We start from the raw sequence: 13551 nt of genomic DNA on the forward strand, positions 1-13551 counted from the left end.
TGCAACCGATATGGGGCAAAGCAGCACTGAGAACTCCTAAATGTCCATCTGCAAGCCCCCTCTGTCTGACTGTATATTGATCTGTTTGAGAAGCAATGAGACGTGCAGTAAAGGAGGATGCTATAATGGATATATATATATATATATACATATATATATATATATATATATATATATATAGAGCAAATAGGCAGCACTCCAAGCAAAAATAAGAAGCAACACAGGAATGTGATCTATATCACCACCAACGTTTCGGGGTCTTTTATTGCCCCATTATCAACCTTGATAACGGGGCAATAAAAGGCCCCGAAACGTCGGTGGTGATATAGATCACATTCCTGTGTTGCTTCTTATTTTTGCTTGGAGTGCTGCCTATTTGCTCTATTTGTGATAGCAGTTGTTACTGTTTATCTTGGAGGGCACCCACTGCATCAATTTATTACTTGGGAGTACTGTATTGGGGTTAATGGCTCTTGGTGGATGCATGTGACTCTGGCAATGGAGAGGACTGCTGCTTAGTTACACTCTTTATACAAGGTTTGGTTGCAGGGACATCTATCGAAATGATGGTGCTTATGTACAGTCTACAAGTGGGTCCCCCTCCTCACACCATTGCATATGCAGTGTAGATTCATGCACATATCTCTGCGAAATTGCTGCTGAGCTGTACATGAGTATAAATATATACAAAGAGTGCAGGGTGTGTGTAGTGTGCCCCCCAAGGACCCAGCGGCCTGAGTGAGCAGCACACCCAGTATTCATTATAGATACGGTTTGGGTGGTACTTGTGTGTGATATAAGGGAAACATGATTTGTTCAGTCACATAAGTTGTAATTTAAAATAAAATATCTGGAACAAAACTGGAAGATAAAATGAATGAGGGCTGTCATAATAGAGATGAGATGGCATAATGTGATCACTGATCTGTGATTAATGGATGATAGTCACATAACTCTAAAGCCGCATACACACTTAACGATATGCTCCATGAGTGATATCGTTTAGTGTTTCCCCTGCACTGCCGGGCTCAATGTTGTTAACGACATTGAGCATACACACTGAACGATATAGTTAACGATATAGTTCGGTGACGGCACCCTCCCTCATCCCTGTACTTGCAGAACCTGACAATATCGTCAGCTTGCCCTGCAAGTATGGGCGATGAAAGACATCGGTAACGATCCGCGGGAACGCGATGAACGATAACTATATAGTTTTCGTTCATATCGTCCAACTTACCGTCTAGTGAGTATGCGGCATAAGAGAAGTATGTTTGTCAACGAGACGAGACCAACTGTCAATGGAATGGATTGTCCAATCTCCCCAATAGCAGTTCAAAGTGGTTGTCACATGATTCTTTTATTCCGCATACAGACTCGACGATAAGTAGGACGATATGAACAATAACGATATTGTTATTGTTTATCGCGTTCAATATATCAAGAGTGTATGCAAGACATAGTTAACGATGTACGTTCCCACGGATCGTTAACGATGTCTTTCATTGCCCATACTTGCAGGTCGGGGATGAGGGCGGGTGCCGTCACTGAATGATATCGTTAACAATATCGTTCAGTGTGTATGCTCAATGTCGTTAACGATATTAAGCCCGGCAGTGCAAGGGAAACATTTAACGATATCGCTCATGGAGCATATCGTAAACTGTGTACAGTATGTGGTTTTAGAGTCAGAGAGACTGAAGTGAGACTGATGATCAATGTATTGTGTATCTCAGCTGTCCCTATTTTAGGCAGAGTGCCCACTTTCTAATTATTGCTCTTTTAAATCTAATGCGTAGATCTCTCTATATAAACTGCCCTACTGGCTCCCAAACATATACAGTATGTCTGAGTGCGATAATTGTTTAATAAAATGGTGCACATTGCGGAATTGTAGTTCATCTATGTATGTCTGTATATACTACGCTCAGGTGTCCCCTTTGCTACGAGTCAGTTTTGCTCAGTAATAACTGATGGTGTACATTTGGTACTCACCTGTCATTCAGACAACAGTAAATGATGGGGTTGTACATGGTGGAGCTCATTGCCAGCCACATAATGGCCAGATAGAGCTGCTGGTAGAGTTTTTGATTTGTGTCATCGAGAGTCTGCAGCAGGAAATAGATGTGATAGGGCAACCAGCAAGTCGCAAATGTACATACAACCACGATCATCATCTTCACTACCTGCAGGACACAGACAGAGACAGTGAGTTTGTTACTGACACTATAAGGCTCATGCTAACAAATCATCAGTGTTACCAATTTCACACTCCAAGGCAAAATTTAGCGGCAGTAATTGAATAGCCAGGGCAGAGCATGTGGTAAGCCCGGATGCCGATGGAACACAAAAGCAACATGCAGGACTCGTTATTGAATGTGTGAAAGAGATTCTTTACCCAGGCTTGGGCATGCTGGAAGGGCCCGGCGGGGGCCAGGGTCAGTCGCTCAGCAGCAGTTGCCTCTCCCCCAGACCCAGCACAGGCTGCTATGTGTGTTGGGGTGCGGAGGCCACTGAGCAGCCACAGGGGGTAAATTTACTAAGAATTGAGTCTGGGACAGTTTGCTTTTTTTTCAACTCGATTAGCTTCACCGAAACTCGGGTGATTTGAAGCTCCGGAGACTCGCAAATTTACAAAGAAGTGAGTTTAGCTGAGAGCGAGATGGGCGATGGTGAAGCAGAACGAGATCTCCCCCCCCCGGAGTAGCAGGGTTTGCAGGAGATCTCTCCCCCGAGTAGCAGGGTTTGCAGGAGATCTCTCCCCCGAGTAGCAGGTGTTGCAGGAGATTACTCACCTGAGATTGCAGTGTCTTCTCTCTGCAAAACTCTCCCGAGCAAGCAGCCTGCACATATCAGTGAGATATGTAAGGGCTGCTTGTGTTCTAGCCTGTAAAAAAACGGGTTAAAAGTCCTGGTTTCTAAAATTATGGGGAACAAAATGTGTAGGGTTCCACTGTAATTTAGAAACCAAAACCAGACTTCAGGGTCAGCTCTGGTTTTAAATATAGAGTGAAAAAAATGCATAGGGTACCCCCTATATTTAAAACCAGCACCGGAGCCAAAATGGCCGGGCTGTAATGTCCTTTCACCGGGGCTCCGGGGCCAAAGCATTATCAGCCCAAGCCGGGGATCTCAGGGGAGGTGGGGCTCTAAAGTTAGCGGCTGCTGATTGGCTGGCGGGTCGTGCAAACCCTGTGCAGTCCCGTCAGCTGGTATTCGGGAGGTATCAGCATGTGTGGCAACACACATACAGATACCGGGTGCGTGGATCGGGAAATTCTTTTTTTTGTTTGCAAAGTCCATGGATTACTGCGGAGACCAACGCCAGGATATAGGTGAGTATGCAATCTTTTTTGCAGGGCCAGTCATTAAGGATTCTACTGGAGAAGAGGACAGAAGCATCTGGTATAGGTAAGTATGTGTGAATGGATAGGTGTATGTAATAAAGTAATACTTGGCACGGTGTGTGTGTTTTGTATTTATTTAACTATTTCTTTTACAGTGGGGGTAGAGGTGCCACCCATCTGCTAGCACTTGTAGTTCCACAAGTGCCAAATGGCAGGCATGCTGGCACCTGTAGTTCCACTGTAAAATACAATAGTTTTATCCTATTCTTTACATTATTACCCTCGTACCCAACACTCCAGGGGTGCGGGGCAGAGCCGGGCTTCAGTCCAAGCCTGGGGTTTTGGGGGGGGACTCCTTCTTGGGGGGGTCCCCACCTCCCCTGAGATCCCCGGCTTGGCCTGACCGGCTTGGGCTGAAAATGCTTTGGCCCCGGAGCCCCGGTGAAAGGATCTCCGGGCTGTGGCATTACAACCCGGCCGTTTTGGGTCCGGTGCTGGTTTTAAATATAGGGGGTTCCCTACGCAATTTTTTCCCCCTATATTTAAAACCAGGACTGGCCCTGCAGCCTGGTGTTGGTTTCTAAATTACGGTGGAACCCTACACATTTGTTTCCCGTAATTTTAGAAACCAGGACTGGCTGGCAAGCCTGGGGCTGGTTAGGCTTTTGGGGGGGGGACCCTATGTTGTTTTTTTTTTCTGATAATTAATTTTTTTTTCTATATTTACAGGCAGAAACATACATGGCTCACAGCGATCTGTGTATGTTTCTGCCAAACTCTCAGTTCACAAGCAGGTATATTTTTTTCACAAGTTTTTACAGGAGAGCTTTTCCATCTCATGAGAGTTTAGAAACTCTCTGCTTGGTAAATTCCAGAATCCTATCTTCACTAGTGAAAAGGTTCTTGAGTTTTGCCGATGGTGAACTGAAGAGAGTTTGCTAACTCTCCAGTATTTTCCCGTAGTAAAGGAAAACTCTCTCCCGAGTTTTATATTAGTAAGTTTGACAGTGGGAAAAAATGCCCAAACTCTCCAGAGTTTGCAAACTCTCCCAAACTCTCAGCTTAGTAAATTTACCACACAGTCTCCTCTTTCCACCTCAAGAAGTGTCCGCTGCTGCTTTGCTGATATACAGTGGTCAGTGTTGATAAGGTAGTGCGCAGATTACATATTATTCCTCCAGAGAGGCTTCATTCCCTGTTCCAAGGGAATTGGAGGCCAATGTTACGATTGAGAATGTGCGGGGCCATCTTCTCTTTAAATGTGAGAGAGTGACACAGTGGGAGGCGTCACTGTCTGGTGAGCTGTATCACACTCTGCTCCGCTACCATCATAACCAATGGATCACATTGAGTACGGCTATAAATCATATTTGCCTACCCTCCCGATTCGGACAGGAGGCTCCAGAAAAACGGATGCCGCTCCCAGCCCCCCGGAAAGGCATGCAAGTCTCCCGGCGCCCCCCGTGTTTATAAGAGAATCCCCTACATCGGGCAGGGGGGGCAGTGACGCCCCCCTGCTTTACCGCTCTGGCTGCTCCCTCCCATAAGGCGCAGCCAGAATGTCGACAACCCTGCCGTAAATCCATGACATGCAGTGAGGTAAATGGTTGGCTAGTATCAGAGCCAGAATTGCAGATACATATATGAACCCAAGGGTTCATGTGGGTATTATACAAAGGTGCAGCAGTATATAGTGCTGGATTGTAGTGTGGTTTGATCAAGTAGGTGTGGAAAAGATAGTCAAGGGCGGCAGTGCCTCACCTGCCATACACTTTTTACGCCAGAGTTTTGACTATAAAAATGATTAGAATAATACAAAGAAGATATTTATAATATTTTCTTTAAAGGTTTCATTTTTATAGTCAAAACTCTGGAGTATACCTATGTATGACAGGAAAGGCTCTGCCTCACCTGACTGCACATCACTGCGTAAATCACATATCTTTCAATAAACCATTCTGCTAGTTAAGCAACTGTAGTGATAAGGCATCCGCTGATGTGTACATTAGTTTACATCGCCGCACCTGTACACACGCATTTCCTACAGTCAGCAGTAGTGGGCAGGTAAGAGGCGTTACAGGGGAAAGAATTGCACTGATGGGCCCCCTCTGTATCCGCCTCTGGTTGATTACACGTGGAGACCCCCCTGGATTGTGCAGCACCTCAAGTCAGTGCAGCGTGAAGTATTTTTCCCATTTGTTTTTGAAGGGGGTGTGGGCATGCCTCCCCGCTCTTGACGGCTTTGTAAAAGAGTAGGTCATATAGCATTTGTCATCATCATCTGTTTGATAGATGGCTAATGAGTATATATACTGTATCGGGCATAGGGACAAATTATCCCTATTACAAGTTCCATTTGTTCAACATCACACCACTGTGAATGAAGTTCAATACAGAAGGCCATGGATGCAGTCATAAAACACTGTGACTCAGCACAAGACTTACAATCATTGTTTTACAGTACATAGCACTGTTTTTATTTTTCATTTTACCAGTGGCCTTCCCCAGTTACTCTCACCGCTGACACTGTAACGTAGCATTATGCAGATGCACCCGCAGTCGCACACAGAATATAGCCATGCCACATATCAATTCAATCAGCAGACGCTGCTTGTGCGATGAAGATGCACTTGAAGGTAAAAAGTCGCATGAAAAGACGCTCTGCACTACCGAGTCACACGGCTTTCACGTGTGTAATGCGACTTGTATCGCACGTAGGTAAGATGCATGTGGACACATCTGTAGGCCCCTTATTTTCGTTAGAAAGTAACTACGACATTAAAAACTTGGATACGGGTGAAAAAAACCTTTCTGTTTTCTGCCATTTAACAAATGTTATGTTTTAAATAATGATTGTTTGAAAACCCCTATATACTGTAAGTAACTTCTAGTGCTACTCTGATAGGGAACGTCACTCTATGATCATGGCCGGAATATCGTCATTTTTCATCATAACTCACCTTGCGCTTTGCTACCACCTGCTCGTGGTATCGGTCAGATGAGTCTCCGGGGATCTCGCTGGCCCATAGAGTCAGTCCAATAAAGGTGTAAGCACACCCAATTATCAGCAGAGGCAGCACGTATACAAGGCAGAAGACTGCCACTTGATACCTAGAGGAATAAGACAAGATCAGTATGTAGAAGCACTATATGAGATGGTATTATGCTTAGAATACTATGTAATAGAACAAAAAACATATAATCTGAGTTATTTGCAGTATGTGCCTGTAAGGTGCTATGGATCTCATTCAAAGTCAGTCGAAAAGGGGCCGGATATGCAAATGATTCCCTCGCAAGTTGCGTCCCTAAGTTCGGATTGGTAGCTGGCCGACCAAGGGGAGGAAGCGGCCGGAAGACAAAAAAATACGCCCCTTTCTCGTACGCATTACACGTCATCTCCGGGCATATATGGATTAATCGAGACCATCGGGAACCATCGGAACTGGTCGTAGAGCTTAAGGTTGACCATACCCTCTCTTAAGCTCTACGATCATGTCAGTGTAAAAACCTCCCATGTCACATGTGCCATGACGCTACTTTGTTAAGTATGCACTCCCATAACCGTATGCACTCCCATAAAATGCCGTTCGCATAATTAGTCATGCCTGCGTCCGGATCTCCACTCCCCCGTTTTCAAGCACCTTCCCCTGTTACCACCCACAAACGCCTCAATCTGTCACTCAAACTACCGACCTGGCTGTGTTCAAGGAGAGAGAAATTTCTGATCGAAGCGGCTAGTTTGCGCACGCGCATTGCGAACTTTACGTATGCGCAGTATAGCGAACATCGGTGGCGTACGACCGTGCGGTCGCTTCGACCGACTCTGAATGAGGTCCTATATCTCTTCTGGGTGTTGGATACCTGGTACAGCGACATACAATGATGCAGATGACAATCAGCAGTACTATAGAGCCGCTTCTGATCGGGCGATTGCGTATTGATTCCACCCGGTGATGGTGCTTAAGGCATTAGTACTGCGGCTAAATTATATCTACTTGTGGCGGCCTATTTGTATTACCTGGTTGATTTCCATTTGGAATGCTGCGGGCAGGAAGATTGTCATTTGATTTTTAAAGATGTAAACAACAGATGTGGAAGAGTTTATATTTAATTACATTTTATATTGAAAATGAGACCATATTAATTCTCATCACTATTCTCTTGTGTATACTGTGGGACACTTTATTATTCTGTGTGCAGCTAGGATAATAAGACTTTAGCATTTACTAATAACACCGCAATCATTAGATGTAAGTGCTTGTACACCCAGAGCAAATATCACTGGTGTATACTGTATATATTGCAAAGCCTCGGGCACAATATATACAGTATACACATAAATATATTTTTGTGTGTGTATGTGCTCCTATACCAAGGGCGTCTTAAGAGAGGAAGGGGCCCATGTGCACTCCCCGTGCAGGGCCCCCTTCCTCTCTCCCCGGTGGCCGGCAGCCAACTGACCCGACTGGCCAGCCACTGGGGCCTTAGTTGACTCCGGAGACTACTGCGCATGCGCAGAACACCAGAAAAGTGGGCGCGGCGGCCATTTTCCGGTGTGCTGAGCAGCACTGACACATGACGCGGGACCACGGACAGGTGATTTTAAAATAATATGAGTGCAGGGTGTGCGGTGCGGGGCCCCCTGGACCCGGGAGCCCGTGTGCCCCGTGCACACTGCACCCATTATAGATACGCCACTGTCCTATACACATTCAGGGCTTGATACAGGGTTGAAATGAAACCAGGCATACAATATATGCTCAGCACTGTGTACATTGGCTTGTATGCTGAGTTGTACACATCTAATGATGCTCCCTCCCCCTATGAGTATCCTTGGATTGCTAATTGTCATCATTCATGCGCAATTGCAGTCCTCTACTAGATCCCAGAGTTGCAGAGAAGACGATCAAACTTGACTATCTAGAGGAAGTAAAAGTCGTAACAGGGTTTCCGAAGGTGAACCTGCGGAAGGATCATTGAATATTTACGCTTAGTTCCAACTCTGAATAGCCAGCATTGCGGTGACATTGAACTTTGCCTATGTGAATATGACCCATTACTATCCAGATCTGTAAGTGTAGAAGTAATAGAAATGCCACGCAGTCTGCTTTGCCCATACATGCCTACAAGGGTGCCAAGAGGGGGGGGGGGGCTGGGTGGATCAGGGCTGTATTAACAGCAGTGCAGGCCCCTGGGCAAAGCTATGCACTGGGGCCCCTATTGAACAATCCTCTGCCGGGTTTGGGATGCTATCGGTGGAGGCTGTGGCGGGAAGGGTGTTGGCTATCGGCAGAAAAAACACAAGTCACAGTCTGAACATGTACAGTACAACAAATAGCCCACCATCACTACATAGAGCACCGGCCCCCTCTCTCCCACTGCTGTTCCTGGGACTCGCCTGCCCATTCATATGTGAGCAGGCACAGCATGTAGGGGCAGAGGGTAAGAGCAGCTGGGGGGTGGGGGGGAGAGAAGAGAGAAAGAGGAGAGAGAGAGAGACTGACTCTCTTACCTTTCACTTAGTTTATCTGCAGAGACGCTGAAAGGAACTTCTCTTGGCCGACACAGGAGGGCGCATGATGCCTGGCTGCATACAGGAAGTGGAACACTGATTTTATATGCCGGGGCCAGTCACTAGAGTGTGACATTAGGCCCCGGCAACAGCAGTCAGTGTGAGAGAGTAGTTAAGAGGAGGGGATGGAGCAGACGGGAGGGAAAAGAGGGGAGACGTGACGGGAGGAGAGCGGGTAGACCACCTCCTCATTCTGTGTTAAGGTGCCCACACATATACCGATGTGCTCACGATACGATTTTATGGCCAATTTCCTCATGAACTTTCACGGGAGCTCCCTTGCCGTCGTGATCACGATTTGGAGTTAAAAATGTCCAATCTGACTAAAGATCCATCAATGCATTGTATCCCAGATTGGCTAATCTGCCCTACAGCACGACAGATCAGAAGATGCGATATACGATGAGCGGGGACGCGCATCGGCATCGTGCTCGTGAGTATAAACTCACGATTTGTACTTTTTTTACCCGATTCGTTGTCACAATTCGACGAAATCGGCCAAATCTTGTAAAATGTCGCTATGTGTGTGGGCACCTTTAGGCACTGCCGCCGGACATTCAACCACTGATGTAGTGTGCGCTGCAGGCATGTTCAAGCCCTGTCTGCCTGTGATGCACCATGCAGTAATGGTGCCCGAACATGCCTGCACTGCACCCTGCATCACTATAGCAGAGCAGGCAGCAGCTCCATTAGGTTTGTCCGTGGGCCCCTAGTCCCCCCCTGTTGCTGGGCATGGAGGAGGGGTCGCTCGTCACCGGGGGGGGGGGGGATACACTGCTTCTAAAACTAAAAAACAATTACCAAATCCCGCTTCTGCAGGGTGGTGGGTTGACGGGCCCCTTAAAGCTTCGGGCAACTGCCCAACAAGCCCAATGTAGGAGACGGCCCTGGGGTGGATACTACTTACTTGGAGGGGTTCAGAGGGTACCCGGGTCAGTAGTCGCTCTCCCCAGCCCAGCCCATGTGCTGGGCTGTGGAGGATCCAGAGAGGCAGCTACCGCTGAACAGCAGCAGTCTCCTCTCTCTGCCTGCCAGTGTTACTGACAGGCGATCGCACTGTTTTTGAAAACATTTTTTGGGAGGGGACATGACCACGCCTCATACCCGTGCCCATCACTGCTCTATAGGACTCTGCATACCTACACTCAGAAACGGTTTGGGGAAGGCCCTTTCCTGAATCAGCATGACAATATCCAGGAGCACAAGGCAAGGTCCATCAAAAAATACTGAGTTTGGTGTAGACTAACTTGACTGGCCTGCACATGGCCCTGACCTCAATGCCATCTAACTCATTTGGGATGCATTGGAACACTCGCCGCGAGTCAGGTCTTACCGCCGCCCCAAGCAGTGCCCAACTTCACTACCACTCTTGTGGCTGTAGTCTAAGCTTACCTCTGAAGAGCCAACATTGTTGGGGAGCGGATTGCTGCAGAGAGCTGAGCACCTGCAAAATTGTAATGATAAATGGTAGCGATACATATTCTATTACTACGATACGCAGGAACGGAAAAGCGCTTCTATTTACCCTGTTTGTAAACAGGCCCCTAAGTAACATCCAGCAGCTGAGCTGATGGTGCAGACATATATACAGTACATGATAGGTGTAGGTAATTACATAAGCTGCACTTGGGAGGTACAGATATTCCTGAATAAAGACATCAGCTGTTTAATCTGAATCTGTCACCGTTATATAAATACAGGAAGATAAGGGTAGAAATAATGATCACAATTATTATTAATGCTTCCCTTAAAATAACTCAAAATATTAAAGGGCAATCTCACTGCTGTCACGGCCGCCAAATCTCACAAATATCACTATATTTCTTACACCCGTGTCATCGTACTGCTTCCTGTCTACACTTTATAATTGTCACACATTTCATGCTGCAGATGTGCAAAATCCTGGGTTTCTCTAAATGGGATCAGCAGCACAAACACATTATGTCCATTCACTTAACTGAAATGTGTACTTTACTGCAGAAGCCTTTACCTGCCTATGACTATGTACAAATCATGCTGGTGAAAATATTGAGGTCAGTAGACTAATTTACTACAATTTACCCAGAACCCTTCTCAGCAGCTTAAGCAGCCTTCTTGACAAGTAAAAAAAAAAAAAAAGTTGGATATTTCATGTAAATCCCAAACATCCAGCCGTCTCTGCTTTATGTGATAGAGCCAGTGGGAATAGTTGTGAAGTTTTCATGGGCGATTTAAACATTATCTGAACTGCCTTCCTGCAGTTTCCTTGAGAAGCCTCCAGCTTCCTACACAATAGAGGATGCATACACAGGAGGTTCCGAGAATGAAGCCCCAGGCTCCTCTGTCTTCAATCGTCATTAGCGTTGGAACTGTGGAAATGTATACAGAGCTGATAAATATTCCTGCTTTGCGGCAGCAGCTCTCAGGGGGACAGATAAGTTTGCATTGTATTAACATCGATTAAAGTCCCCAAAATGTCTTAGGAGTTTATACTGTAAGAAAATATCATTGACAAACAATATTCATAATCTGTTTATGTATGTGAAGATGTATGAATCAATCCAAGACTGATAGGTCACAGCAGACTACAGATCGGGTAATAAATGTATCCAGTATTTGCAAAAACAAAATACATATAATTGAGCAAAATAGAAGCAAATTTTACTGTTTAATACACTGAAATTGACATGTTTTGGTTTATAATATATAATATTTTATCTAAGATCCTCCTGTCTGTCGATATTCAATGTAGGAGATGCATTTCTTTTCTATCTGTATACAGTATTTGCAGGAAGATTTCTGCATTTAATGCGACTGTGCAATTAAGTTTCACCTCAAGTTTCTCATCTGAAGCTATGGGGTCAATTCAATAAGTAACGAGTTTGGTCCTGCGAGATGTTTTTACATGGCGAAATGCCTTTGCAATTCAATTCCAAATCCGCATGGCATTTTCCCAGCAAAATCGCATTTTTTGTGCACACCCCCCTGAGCAGGGAACCTGTATGATTTACCGCCGGACCCGTGCCTGGCGGTTGGAATCCAGACAGCGGCATCCCGGCAGAGGAGGAAATCCCGATCGTCAAAGGTAAGTATATACTAACCTATTTCTACCCCCTAACCCTCCCTTAGGGGTGCCTAACCCTAACCTTCCCCCCCGTGCCTAACCCTAATCCCCCCTCTATGTGCCTAACACTAACCCCCCTTCCCCGCCACCTAAACCTAACCTCCTGGGGGGGTGCCTAACCCTAAGTCCCCCGGTAACCCTAAACCTAACCCCCCCCACCCCTCTGCGCAGGGCGTCCCTTCAATCGGGATGCCAGGCGTCGGGTTCCCGGTGTATGACTAATGACAGGCGTCGGCATATCGACGCCTGTCTTTAGACCCTTGCCGGGATATGACGGTCAGGAAGCCGGCTGTCGGGATTAGGTCCGGCGGCTTCCCGATTGCATACCCTGAGCAGGTATAAAGGTAGGAAAATCTTTATTTTAAGGTAGAATTGCAGTGACCCTGTGCAGACCCTCTGGTACACCCCCTCCTAATGAATAATCATGTACTTGGAAGGTTTAGTATAATATGGCCAATAAAGACCTGTCATTAAACTCCCCATCGTCTGATATGTGCTCCCTCTTACCAACATGAGTAAAACATCTTAACACTTTAACCATAATGAAATAAAGACACGGAGGAAAGAAAGGTCAGCTTTATTGAATAATAAACTATTTAACCTACTATTTAGGTTTTCAGCTAAGTAAGTAAAGGTAGAAGGAAAGAATAGACATAGTATGGTGGCGCAGAAAGAACGGCCCCAATAAGCAATATCACTATCTGCACACTCATTCAGATCTTCCAAATGGGAGGCGAGCAGCCAGCCCATTACCACCCTCGAGGTATCCACCTCCCACCCCAATGATACAGCATATGGCCCACCTGGTTAGGCGGTAGCCGCTGACCCCAGTAGGCTATAATCAGCATAAGCCATGTATTGGAAGGGAGAGCACCTCAAGCTGCAAAGACAGATAGCGACTGCCACCGTTCTTTCCCGCCTTAACAAAGCCGACACCTAAAGTTAAAAAAATCCAAGGGGAGGGGGGGCGGGAACCGATTTCCAAGCCAGAACACACTAAAATGGATTCTGAATCACTCCACAAAATGGCCCTGAAACCCTTCCCACAACATCATTCAAAAGGCTGACCCCTTCTTAACCCCCCCATTATCTCACTAAAAACCTTAACCCATTACTGTCCAGAGGCAGACTACAGACTCGGTGGTTTAACTTTCCTACTTATATAAAATGCATTTTGTCTCTCTTATCAGGGGAATTTCTCCACGCACATCTCCCCCCATCATTTAACCCATTATTGAGCTTTTTACAGAAATTCACTTGAAAACTGCTATGTATTTATTAGCCATATTATACTATTTAAAACCCTCCAAGTGCATGATTATTGGGAGGGGTGTACCAGGCGTTCTACACTGTGGGCCTGATTCATTATGGATCACAGCTGCGATTACGCACGCAGTCTCACTGAGGTCACTGCCTGTCAATCACTCTGCGATGGGTCTGTGTAGTCACTCTGATCGCAGTCCTGATCGCAATGAGACCTTGGCGCACACGCACTGCGATGCATATGCAGAATGCAACAGTTGGCCGTC

The 13551-nt window shown here is 46.1% G+C and overlaps 1 protein-coding gene across 1 annotated transcript in view; it reads right to left on the reverse strand.

The window, feature by feature from the left end:
• LOC148525571 (substance-P receptor) overlaps positions 1 to 13551 on the reverse strand; it is a 231290-nt gene that overhangs the window by 5647 nt on the left and 212092 nt on the right. Inside the window, exons 3-4 of the mRNA XM_088470840.1 lie at positions 6308 to 6458; positions 1996 to 2186 (exon numbers count right to left, since the gene is read on the reverse strand). Coding sequence (XP_088326966.1) covers positions 1996 to 2186; positions 6308 to 6458 — 342 coding nt within the window. The remainder of the gene's footprint in view (positions 1 to 1995; positions 2187 to 6307; positions 6459 to 13551) is intronic.

The sequence above is a fragment of the Taudactylus pleione genome, unplaced genomic scaffold, assembly GCF_031769625.1.
Source record: "Taudactylus pleione unplaced genomic scaffold, aTauple2 ptg000105l, whole genome shotgun sequence".
NCBI classification, from domain to species: domain Eukaryota; kingdom Metazoa; phylum Chordata; class Amphibia; order Anura; family Myobatrachidae; genus Taudactylus; species Taudactylus pleione.